At 39.9% G+C, this 12,987-nt stretch overlaps 2 protein-coding genes across 5 annotated transcripts in view; one reads left to right on the top strand and one right to left on the bottom strand.

Annotated features, from left to right (window-relative positions):
- epb41l2 (erythrocyte membrane protein band 4.1 like 2) overlaps positions 1–5,543 on the bottom strand; it is an 82,533-nt gene extending 76,990 nt beyond the window's left edge. Inside the window, exon 1 of one of the 2 annotated variants that reach the window (XM_080832663.1) lies at positions 5,472–5,543. The gene's annotated coding sequence lies outside the window, so the exon portion shown is untranslated. Of the gene's footprint in view, positions 1–5,466 lie in introns of both variants that reach the window. The other variant, XM_080832662.1, reaches the window with a different exon arrangement.
- A 5,012-nt stretch (positions 5,544–10,555) lies between these two features.
- akap7 (A-kinase anchoring protein 7) overlaps positions 10,556–12,987 on the top strand; it is a 34,869-nt gene continuing 32,437 nt past the window's right edge. For all 3 annotated transcript variants that reach the window (XM_080860490.1, XM_080860489.1, XM_080860488.1), the window contains exons 1-2: positions 10,556–10,713; positions 11,178–11,312. In XM_080860490.1, coding sequence (XP_080716616.1) covers positions 10,557–10,713; positions 11,178–11,312 — 292 coding nt within the window. In that variant the 5' untranslated portion in view covers position 10,556. The remainder of the gene's footprint in view (positions 10,714–11,177; positions 11,313–12,987) is intronic.

Here is a 12,987-nt window from a genome sequence, read left to right as displayed (position 1 = left end):
GAATGCACACAACTCAATGGGACTCACAAGACCCTGATGCGACTACATGATGTTACCTCAACCCTCGACCAAAACCTGTTTACCTTTTCAAAGACAAAACACAGTGAGAGCTATTGTCTTTCCACACGCAAAGCTCAGCTTTCCACACAAGCACTACTTCAGGGAAGTTTAGATGCAATTGAACCGAGCTGTAACAAGGTAATGCAAGCCGTCAAGTGCTTCCTCATCCCTAAGCACAGGTTAACACCAAAGCCAACAAGAGATTTCAAAAAGGCATGGTTACGGGTATGACCTCTTCCTAAAGAAAATCAGCTAATATATTCCATTTGAAAAGAGCAAAAGAAAGAAGTGGGGGGGTAAATGGGGTGGGGTCATGAAGGAAAAAGACAACCACTAGTGGCTGAGGAGGCAAGAGCACTCTGTGAGAACCCCTCTGGCAATTAGTATTCCTTGACCCCGATGAGATGGGGAGAGAGTTCTTTAACTAAGCCCACCAGAAATGACCGCGTACTGACGTTCAGTGCAGCCTTCGAAAGAAGACGTTAAGGCCCCAGCAAGTCAAAGATTTTTGCGGCCCTGACTTTGATCATGTGTCGTCTGTACAGTTCCCGCTGCTAAATATTATAGGCGAGGACATGAAGGGTAACTCGAACACACAATGCAAAAACTTAAAAGCAGAGAGAGCTTGAGGGATAGGTTGTTAAAAGGAGAAAAGAAAGACAGAGCAATGGTTGGAGACCTCTATAAGGCCATGGCAATCAACTGACAGAGCTATCCTGTGGCACAAATAAGCTATGCAAGAGGGGCACATAGCTTTCACACACACCAACAGAAACTTTAATGAGCACAAACCTAGTCTCTCCTGGCAGCATGGGTCACCAACCACTGCTGAGACAGCCTTCAAATTTGCCTTGATATAATTCAAGTATCTGAGCCAAATTACTTATTTTCTTTCTGGACAGCTTTGACTGCTAAATTGGACTCCAGCAGATAATCTCTTTTTAACTATGTTTGGTAAAATGCCAAATCATAGGTATTTTTTAGGCAAGCTTATATTTTTTTATCCGTTTCAGACCTGGATGCACGCTGTGCCTTTCTTTCAGTGTCCCTCTGCCATAAGAGGCCTGCTGTGGTGAAAGGATACTACAACAAATTCAGTGTTTGTGCCAGCCAGCAGACCATGTTTGACACTTGCTCTTTTGAGACCGATCCTTTGGTTAATTTTCACCAGACAAGGTCAATTCACACAGAAACCTAATTCTAGCCTTTTTGCATATAGCTCTCTGTTCAAAAACAACAAGATTGTTGATTGACTACGTCATCCTACGTTGGTTTGCTGTATCATTCAAATCTTTTTTTTTTTTTAAACGGGGTAGGTAGGTGGTCAATATTTTTTTGTCTTGTCCTAGTCTAAGGCCTATAGCCTTCTTATAGGTTCTCCAAATGTGATTGAGTTGGTTGGGTTTTGGCTCACAAACATTATTGTAAGGATGAAAAAGAGCTACAATTCCTACATTGATCGTCACAATATATTCTGTTCTTGCATGTTTATCTAAAATAATGACATTTATAACACTTGTCACCAGTTGTTCATCATCCTGGCACGTCAGTCCCTCTTTAGCCGACTGATGAGTGTTCCATAAGAGCTAGAGAGCTATGGGGACAATCCCTGTAGAATCATAGTGGCCAAGACAGGATGTATGGAATGTAGGCCTCCAAAAAAGGGGTTGTGGGATGTTCCCACAACCCTTCCGAGTGGTTAAGCAATCGCTCTCTTGCGGGGAGCTCCAGAATTAGATGGGTGAGTAGTGTCAAGAGCGCCCAGTTCAAGCAGGAAACTCAGCACCAGAAAAAAATGTGAGACCGTATTGTTCCAAACTGATCTTAATCCCCTGCCACGTGTGAGAGAAGACGCTTAGTGTCCTAAAACCCCTCGCAGTCTTCCCCTCTTTAGCAACAATTTAAAGTTGGCATGTCAAAGCCATTATGACATACCTCCGATACCCTGTCAACTTATCATCTACTCTAGAAGCTTATTAAACTTTTGCACATTCTGATCAGGTAAAAGGTTCAGTCCATTTCAAGCTGGAAAGTACAACCAAGCTTTATACACAGACTATTACAATAAAGGCTTACAGTTAATACAGACAAAATAATACGGGTAAGCTTTATGCAATAGAGGTTAAAAAAAAAAAAAAAAAAATGATTTAGTGTAGTATCCTTATATTTTTAAGTCGACATTACATTGATACAGCGCGCCAAACCTCGCAATATGTATTTATTTAATCCTATTTTATTTTAGTACACAAGTTTACTCTGATCACATTGCCGTTGAAGTCCACAAGATGGCCCAAGACCTCGTTCTTCTATCTATTGCGTCACAGCAGAAACTAGATAGGATTCAGAGTCGAGAACAAATGTATTGCGCCAATATGGCTGCAGAGACACCCAGTATACAAAATGCGGCATTTGCTTTCAAGTCAAGAGAATTCTGCAGTAAGACCAAACCACAGCCAACATACACATGGTCTGGGTTGAGACGAATTTCAAACGCTCTGATCAAAAGTTAGACATGTGCTATCTGACTTCAGGGTTTACTGACAACTTGGCTACTCCTTACAAACTAAATTTTAAGAGCAAAATGACATTTAGGCCCAACTTCCATGATTTTTAGTTACATGTAATTGTGTGCAAAGTCTTCTCTGCTTTTGGTGACATACGCTTAGGTTGAGGCAGAAATCTCAAACAGCAACAGCGGCCACTAAGAGATAACAGAACAGCAGTACTGGAAGGATTTCCCACAGCTGATAAGACAAAGCAGAACCCAAGTTTTAACACACAGACTGCTCACAGCACAACAGTACCACAGAATGTGCCAAATAATGTGCGCACAGACTCTCCAAGGCTCATCTCAGGCATGAAAATGATAGGTTGGGGAATTTTGTATTCTACCTAGAGCATTCTGAATGACGACTGCCAGTTCAGAGAAATAGAAACCTGCCATAGACCTATTTTATTCCTACACACTGCAACCCTGCACTGAGGTCCTGTGCAATTATGAGACAACTCCCCTGCCATCACAATCTCTACACAGTTACAATGGGGCACTGTATTTACTCACATCCTCATTGTGCTTCTCAATGACCCATCCAGAGACCGGAAGTGTTCGCTCACTAAAAGTTAATTTGATCAAAAAAAACAAGCAAAGGGACTGAGAAAATATGATGTTAAAGAGGTGGTACACAATAAAATAGTTGCAATCTACTATTTAAAAAATCCCATTCCAGGATGCTGAGGTAAATGGTTGACTCTACATCATGATATACATTTGAATAAAACCTCATACCACACTCATACACTTCATGCCTTAGGCATTCACCATAAAATACAAAATGTGTTACTAATGTTTCCAAAGAGCAACGCCTCTCCTTTGCATTCCATGGGAATGAGAGAGAACTTTCAGAATGAGATCAGCACTTCCTTTTAGTGTGACTGCGAAAAGTTTGTAAACAGAGTAAACCTTCTCCATCACTCCTTCTCAGACCACTTCTGTCATAACCACTGAAGCCATCTCTGACAGCCTACCAAATTGAAACCACAGAGATATGGTTTTAGAGAGAGCATTGAAGGTCTGCGACTTGGTGAATGTACACATGAGGGTTGGGGACTATAGCTGGAACCATAGTTATGCTTTGACAGAGGTTTAGAGATTTGAATTGCAATTGGATTGCCTCCAACATGGCCGTCTTTTCATTAAGGGTGTTTGCAAATGTGGCGTCCCTCTGGGTTGCTGCCATCCATCCATAGGTTCCACAGTGCAGACTATGGAGTGGTCTAGGGCACTCAGACAAAAAGACCCCAGGATCGAAGATGAAATGTCATTCTTATTGACTATCTTAGCAGACGTGGTTCAAATCAAAACTTGGTGCAAATCATGTAAATACAATAGTGTGAACTATACGAAAAAATGTCTTAGTGTGCTGTGTATTGGATTTGCATGTTAATAAGGAGTCGTTGACGAGTGGGAAGTAAACGTGGGCAACAACTTACTGCTCTACCCAAGTAGACAAGTTCAGGTTCAGGAGTATGAAAATATAACGTTTACCAGCAAACACAAGCAACGTTAGATAAGGACTGCACTGACTCCTGGGATTCTACAAGTGGGCCACAGGACTGTCACATCGACATTACGCTGTGTTAGTTTCATTTCCGAAAAATGTTTATTATATGGTTAAGATTCTCATCCAGACAACAATAAGGGTCTGCTATTCCATGGTCTTACAGTCATCCCCTACCTGGTAACCTAGCGGGATAAAATGGCGGCGTCAGCCTCTAAACATTAAAGTTGAGTTAAAGACTCGCCACTCCCATAAATCAGTCTCTGCATAACAAGGAAACATCTTTAAATTCTTATGCAGGTATGTAAAAACAGCACATTGCCAATGCTCTCTCGCCTAGTTATCCAAGTATGAGCGCTGTAACTCAGTCTGCAGCCTGGACCACACCATCAGCAGTCTGCTGCTAAGGACTCTGATTTTGGGCACGTGCTAAACACCCGCTAGACTAGAGGAATCCTGAAGTTAATCAAAACTTGTACCGACTTTCTTACAGCACGAACTACATAGCTTGGGACAATAAACTCGTTGAGTACAGTTGGTTGGTATTACCCATGCAGGTATAGTTGATGACGGACGGATTTTACAGAGAAGTGACCACCAAAACCTATCACTAGCCATCCGTGCGATACTAATGTATCCACCATGCCCAAACCGATGCATTTTGAATAGCTCAAAACATCGAACTAGGAAACAAAACAGAAAAAGAAACGAGGCAGCATGAGCTACTACAGAAAGAGGATTATCGCTGTCAACAACGTAAGCAAGGCATACTACAAATAAGGGCAAATTTAGTATCACGGCATTAGCAAAAATGTAGGAGATTACTATTACATAAAACATGCAAACATAATGTCCCTAACATTTAATGGTTCTGGTTAAAAGCCATCCTCCACCGGTTTAGTTTACGGACACAAATAACGTTTCGTGTTGGCTGAGTGAGTAGCTTACCATCATAACATTTAAAATCTGATGTAGCGGAAAACGTGCATTGTTGTAATTTAACCATTTTAATTGTTGCAAGCAATCCATTATAGTTGTAAAGGGATTAGACACGTTTAACAAGCGCTACACATTGGCATTATGCCTTTATGCAAATATCCACATGGTAGCGTTGATGTACATCTCAATGACTGAGACACTATCTACTCAACAAGCATTAGTTGCAGTATAGCTGCGTCGTGTTATGCTCCGCCATGGAGCCAACCTCCATAGCATCAAGTTTAGCATATCATCAAACAAAACTGACGGCCTACTCGCACACCTTTCTGATTCTGTTCGACTCTGATAAACATGCCCAGAGGGTCCACATTGATGAACAATGATACGAACACATATTAGTTTTACTTACGGTACCTGGTGTTGTTAAACAAGTTGAGTAGCAAACACTTTACAGCCTGTTCTCTTGAAGTGAGCTCCCAACAACCCCTCAGATTTAAAATTGAAATTCCCAGACCAAAAACTAACTGGGAGAAAAGCCAACGTAAGTTACTTGAATATTACACACCCTCCCCCTCACTGAAAACAGTGACACACATCTTCGATTTGATTGGTCCGAGTGTATTATTGAGCTACAAGCTTACACTGCTACTGGTTCGTATTTATGTCTGTAAAACACGCCTTTTTGATTGGTTGCCTCCAGAATGCAGGTTGTAGACCGCTCGTAAATGATTTCAATTTACTGTGAAATGTCGCCTCCTGCTGAAATACTTTGAAATGCAATATTCTTTGAAATAAGGTGACTATCATTTGTCTTGTGGTCTAAACAGACATAAAAAGAGGCGTTTGTTTTTTGTTGAAAGGAGGTCATAATTCAGGTCATGTGATGACTATATAAAATAACCATATCAATGTTATTATTGCTGTCCCAGCATATTTGTAATTGAGATTAGAAACAAAGCCTGTCACAAAGCCTATGGAAATCTAATGAAAAACACATTGTGCACCATATTCTAAACTCGATCTCAGTCATTTCAAACATGAATATATGTGATGGTGTGATCTTGAACAAAACCTGTTTCTGGACACATTTAAAGATGATTGACAGAAATGTAAATCTGATCCCCAGGCTAGTTAAATAAAGAATTAGCACATAAAGTAATGTTTTTTTTAAATCTGCAATGACATATTTGTGCAAAGCATTGAGCAGACATAACAGCAACAGCTACATGTGTCATTCTTCATCACCTATCCTTTATGTACTTTACACATAAGCAGTGCACTCCACCTCATGAATATCTTAAGGGTGTTTTCTGGATTTAAGCATAGATTACCGTAAGCATTTTTCAGTGGGTACTGTAAACATTCCTCAGTGAACCTTTTTTTCAATCTGCTACTCAGTTACACAAGTATATCACTCTCTGCAGGAAACACCATACTACTCCATTAAATAGAACATCAAAAAAATTGAGTTCACTCATGACCATAACATTAATTAATTAGGATGTCCATGGCCTTTCAAATCAAAAGTCAAAGTGCAACTTCCCCAATTGAATAAGACGTGTGAAGTTGAAAGACAACTACCTCATGAACGCCACAAAAGATTACATGTCCACACCATTTAAGAGCCCAGAATATCAGAAAAGTAGGTGAAACATCTCGGCAACATAGGATCTTAAAGAAACTCACCACAAGATGTACCGGATCACAGGAATAGCACCGACCCAATCCATGGCAGCAAAGTGCAAAAACAAAAGGAACAAAAATCATTTAGACAAATGTTACAATTTAACTGGAAAATTCTACAAAATGCTAAATCTACCCTTTCACTCAAAACAATAATTAAAATACTTAAGTCAAAACCGTAAAATACACATTACCTGAGTCTCAAGGCACTTGACTCAAGCAAAAACACATAACAAAATTCAAATTCAATGAAAACCCTCCAAACTCGAAAAAGCATCATATGTTTAATGAATTTACCAGGTACTAATGTTCCTCACAAAACCCTCTCCCCGGCTTGTTTCTTGTAAAATCCCAGAGCATGGCTACACAGATTTCGGAAGGGATTAGCCAAAAGAATTATCGCAAGCCACCATCTGGCTCGCAGATATCAAACAGAATAAAACAAGGGTATTAAAAGATGTCAGTATCTTACCCCTTTTGGTTGTTGAGGGGACTGTTGAAAACACATCACCTGTGAGGATGGAGCTGTCGTGAGTTCAGAATGGAGTTCAGAAAAGCTATCCCTAAGGGAAAAAATAGGCATGCTCTCACTCCCTCTAATTGCTGATTACAAAAGGAGGGTGATGGTAAAGGTAACGGTGTGGATTAACTGCGAGGGAGGTGACAGGCTGACTCTCGTGCACTTAAATCCCCTTGATGATAGCATGGGGTTGACTAGGAGCTTTGGAATGTTAATATTTTCTTGTTTTATTTAAAGTGCTTAAAGGGGGTAATGGCTGGAAGTTCCCAACAGTCTCTTAAGTTTACAAGAGTGATGTATGTGTTCTTGTTATTTTCTGACTTTCTTGCATTTAGAGCAGGATGATGATTGCCTGTGTGGGGCGCTGTGTGAATGAATGTCCCACGCCAATGTAATCCTGAACGTGACAACCTGCTTCCTGATAGGGGACTTGCAAATTTGCCTCGACCGTTCGCCTGACTGCCACAGATTCTTTATGTTATCAGAAGGGCTTCTAGATGGACTTCTTTCAACTGACCATCTGCCATTACTGTATTCTGTAATGCTTTAGACTCATAATAACATATGACAGCATTCTAAGTTTACATGAATCATTCTAGAAGCCACATTTTGATCTCTGCAAGCTAAGCTGTGACAAATATTAAAAGAGGCCCAAATTGTACTCCTTAAAATCTACCAAATAAGCAGAGGATTTTTATAACTTGCATATTATATACCATTCACCATTCTGGCATTTGACAAGCTAACAGTAACATGAAACCATTGCCCCAGCGGCAAACCTCTCATTACTGTACATGAACATTGTTTTCAGTTGTACCTCCCACACTGGTAAAATATTTAGTAACAAAACAGACTGTGTAACATAAAACTGGACCTACAGAGTAATCCTTGAGAAGCATACCACAAATAAAAGGGGTTGGGACTCACCTGAGACAGTGGTTCTTCAGGTTCACTGTTTAGAGTTGACACGGACACGTTTACATTTAGCAGCAGAACTGGTCGTGCTCATACACTTGTTCCCTTTTTCTTGCAAGCACGTCTCTCCTCCTGAAGTCTGAAAGCATATCCGCAGTGTAAGGTTACAAAACACAAACAAAGGCATGGCCGGTAGGGAGCAGATATTGAGACATTTAAGGCATTAATTCCTGTCAAACAATGCATGTGTTTATCTGAAAAGGAGGATGGATTGATCAGATGTGTTCCCTCTCTTACACACTTAAAAGTGAATTTTCTAAATATGTAAAGTGTAGAGACGCACAGTGTTATATATCATACAGCCCTAACATACATCTTGTAAATCCCTCAAATTACACAATATCAAAACATTATTCCTCTCAGTGCCTTTTGAATTTGTCTAATCCTACATCTAAATAGAATTAGCATATTTTATACACATGAGAAGGCACTTAAAACTAGTTTTGCATTACAATATAGATTAGAACACATGTTATGCCCTCTGTGCATATCCTTATGTTATTAATTTAGTAACAGTAATGCTAAGCTGCTCTTTGTTGCTATGTTCTCAGCTATGTGATCACGTCCCATTTATTTCACTATTAAAGTATGCTAACACTATCCAACAATTTGACACTTTTTGAGGTATGGTTTTATAGGCAACTAGTTTTGGCACCATCCTGAAATTCATTTTGATAGCATATGGTCACGTGAAGGATAAACACCAGTGTCTTTCCCACTAGCCATCAAGGATATGCCCTAATAGAAGAAACGCGTTCACAGCATGACATTGCCAGCTATATTGCCAAAAGACACCAATTAGTGTGTTGGCAAGCTTCTATCAGTATCAACTGGGCTGTTGGTGTTTTCAAGGTTTTTTTTGCTAATCTTGTAGGTAGTTAGCTTGCTAGTTTTGGAACAGAACTCCGTATTGCTGATTTAAGTGACTATGCCTGCAGGAAAACTTTGCAATACTGCACCCATATTTTTTTCAAAGTTTGAATACGTTCAGCAAAGCTGAAAATGGATGTTCCCAATACAATGGCTGTCACACTTCTTAGGGATATGTGAGACGTGGTCCACAAATATATCTGAACTCAACAGGCCAACATTATTTGTTGATTTTATTTACTGGTCAACGGGGAATTGGGAGAGAGACCGTCAGCAACTTATGGTGAAAAAGATCATGATATGGCAATGTTCCGAGAACAAAAACAACAGATTGCTAATCAAAGTTTACAGTAAACGATGCGCTACACAGACTGTCTATAGCTTTGTCGATCTATACGGAAACGACCATTTATAAGCGTTGCCTACTGTAAATCAGTAAATATCCTTTTGGAAATCAGAGGACAATATGCTATAGCCTTATTGACAGCTCAAGATGTTACAACAATACCTTTAATATTATTCAAACATGAGACATTTTGTAACAGATTGTACACATTACCTATGACTGATCCCGAAACCCTGCCTACGACACAAGACAGTCAATCATACTGAAGCCAAACCACCCACAGAATTTAACTTTCGTTTTCAATTCGCACGTATTGGCCCTACGGTATACCCTTACTTCAGGTATGTTTACAGTGTAGCAAAGCGATGTCTGACATGCATGTACGTTAGCAACAGGGTCAGCAATGCTGCATGAGGACGATGAAATGATGCAGTCTACATTCAGGACGCCGTAGTAGCTAACGCTAATATATAAATAACTTTTCTAGCAATAACACGTCACAATCTGCTTAAAAAGCCATGTAACAAGCCAAGCTAGAGCAAGCCATTTAACAGTGATATAGAAAACAATATTGTACGAAGGATGGCGGAATACAGATGAGCACTTAAGAAATATAGTATAATGGAAACCTGATTGAGTTATAGGTTTTAACTTTTAAGCTACAACAGGTGCTAGCTAGCTCAGTTAGCTGGCTCACATGCATGCAAGTAACAAATCAGGTGACTGCTAACCTAATTTGCTATTTATTAAAACGGTTGTTGTTGAAGACTTGCTTTTTGATGTAAGCCTCGTTTTAACCATAGTTGACCTTTCTTTGACATATTGAATGGTGGCATTCGTTTGCTTTGCAGCAAGTCTGCTGCAGCAAACGACCAGCCTTCCGTGCTGGCTAACCTGAGCTGCTAACTAGCTAGCTGAGTTATATAAGTTTTACATGTTTGGATGACATGCAGTTAAAACGCTGACCAAGCTTATACTTCTTAGGGGTGTGCAGTTACATGACACCGCAAATGTCCAATCACTGGTTTGCCCTAAAGAGAGATTCAATCTGGTTACTCGAGCAAATGTTTGCAGCATCTTGCTTAAACATCTAAGTTATTTGGACATGCAACCTCCTTGCGGCTCTGAATCCGACCCGCTCCTTGAGTTCGATATCACTATGGAGCATGATGGTCATGAGTTATCATCGGCAACAGTTACAAGTTTTAATGCAGGTCCGGCCGACAAGGCTTCAAGTTCTGCACAAGGAGACGTCAGCACTGGTGAGACCTTCGTGCTCTCTTTGTAGTCTATAGTTTTTTTTAACTTCTAGACCGTGCTCAATACCTCACTATGTTCGTGTTTTTGTTGATTTTGTGGCATTTGTTATTATAACATGTTTAAAATATGTTTCATTCCTCTGTTGATGTGTTGTGTTCTCACTCTCTCTCATTCTCTTTTTGTGTGTGAGAGAGTAATGCCTTCGGGTACAGCAATCAGCATCCCAGACATGTGGTTTTTCAGTGTGCTTTCAAAACATCATGATTGATCAGCTTGTACTTACAAACAAACAAGCCTATTATACTTATATAGTTGTCGTATTCTAGGTTGGTGCACTTCTCCTCAAATGAACAACTTGCACTGTTCTCTCTCTCTCATTTTGTTGCTAACTGGACACCTCCCTAATACTGCTGTTAAAGTCAAAATCCGTTGTTCTACTTTTCCTTTCTGTGGTGCACATAAAAAGAGAAGGCAAAGAGGGCAAAAAAGAAAGCCAAGAAGCCCCGTGGTCGTAAGAAGAAGCCAACGGTATCAGGGTGCTCAGATGACCTCATGGCAGAGCTACCTTTTGCTGGCACAGAAGTGTGGAAAGACCTTGGATGTGAGTGACTACTCAAAACTTGACCTTTTCATTTGGGGTTTTCTTAACTTGCTTTGACTCTGACTACAGTTTTGTTTATCTACCCCAACATAATCAGGTTTGTCTTTAGAGCAATGATGAAGATTATCATAACTCTATGTTGCTGCCATTTAATAAAAAATAACATGCATAATATACTGAAATCATTTCTAGTAAAATTTTCACACAGACATCATACATTAGCAGGCATTTGTGAGATGGTTATATAGGCATTTATGAGTGATAGAATAGCTTATAAAATGAGTACGAAATGGAACGTGAGATGCGTTGAAGTTGCATGTAAAGCTTTGTGAGTTCAAAAAAAGGAGAACTTAATTTTAAATGACAACATACCTTCACAAGGTTGAGCAATCCCAACGTTGCCAATGGTACAGCCAGTTCTTAACTGGGCAGCCTTGTCCACAGACTTAAATTGCCTTTTGCCAAGACGTACCGTAAATTTGACTTTGGGCTGTACCACCAACACCAGTTTATTTAGTGACAAGGAACTGTGTGCAAGGCTTTGCTGCAGTTGCCAATGTTGCCAAGTGATGCAAGGATCTTCCTAGCACCACAGCTGCTGTCACATTCAAACTGTAGCCAGCTGTCGGACTCTCATGAATAATGCACGCCTTGTTTTGCATGCAGACTTTCACAATGCACAGGCCTCTACAGCGCGCATGAACACTGGCGCATGCATTTGTAAAAGAAGAGAACATGCAAACTAAATCCACACATGTCAGAAGACCGCGAATTTCACCGCATCAACCTTGTACACAGTGTTGTTGACATGTTATGCTATTTCTCTAAGATGTGTGAGAGACTTGAAGAATTACTTTAATTAACACTATGCAACAATTTGACACTTTTTGAGGTATGGTTTTATAAGCAAATAGTTTTGGTACCATCCTAAAATTAATTTTGCTTGCATTTGGTCATGTGAAGGACAGATAAACACTGTGTCTTTCCCACCAGCCATCCAGGATATGCACTATGTAGTTCTGTGTTTCCTGCCTGGAACACCCTGCAAAAATGGAAGAAAAGCTTTCACAGCATGACATTGCCAGTTTAGCTTCCAAATGACCCCAGTTTGTGTGTTGGCAAGCTTCTATCAGTGTCAACTGGGCATTTGGGGATGTTTGCAAGGTTTTTGCATGCCTTTTAGGTAGTTTGCGTTCTAGGTTCGGAATATGACTCCTTATTGCTACTTTAATGAATGATTCGTTAGCACAGTTGCTGATTTAAAGGCACCCAGTGCAACTTTATACAAACATTAAATGAAAAATAAACATTCAATTTCTAGTCTTTTTTACACGTAGTAAGTTTCAATAACTCCATACCATTACATATTGACATTCAAGGAGCAAAGATGAGACGTCGTTTGTGGTGAGAACTGACAGAAAATCGTAAACAACAACAATCGCTGGTGGGGAGAGGCCATTTTTCCATTGACTGGAATCCTGCTTTATTTATTGTAGGTCACAAAAAATAAAGAAAATGGCGGCGATTGTTTTTGTTATCGATTTTCTATCAGTTCTCACCACACAACGACGTCTAATCTTTGCTCCTTGAATGTCGATATGTAATGGTATGGAGTTATTGAAACTTACTACGTGTAAAAAAGACTAGAAATTGAATGTTTATTTTTAAGCCTCGA

Source organism: Sprattus sprattus (assembly GCF_963457725.1).
Source record: "Sprattus sprattus genome assembly, chromosome: 2".
Taxonomy (NCBI): Eukaryota; Metazoa; Chordata; class Actinopteri; order Clupeiformes; family Clupeidae; genus Sprattus; species Sprattus sprattus.
The sequence above is the reverse complement of the archived record's forward strand: the minus strand, read 5'-3'. Positions and strand labels throughout refer to the sequence as shown.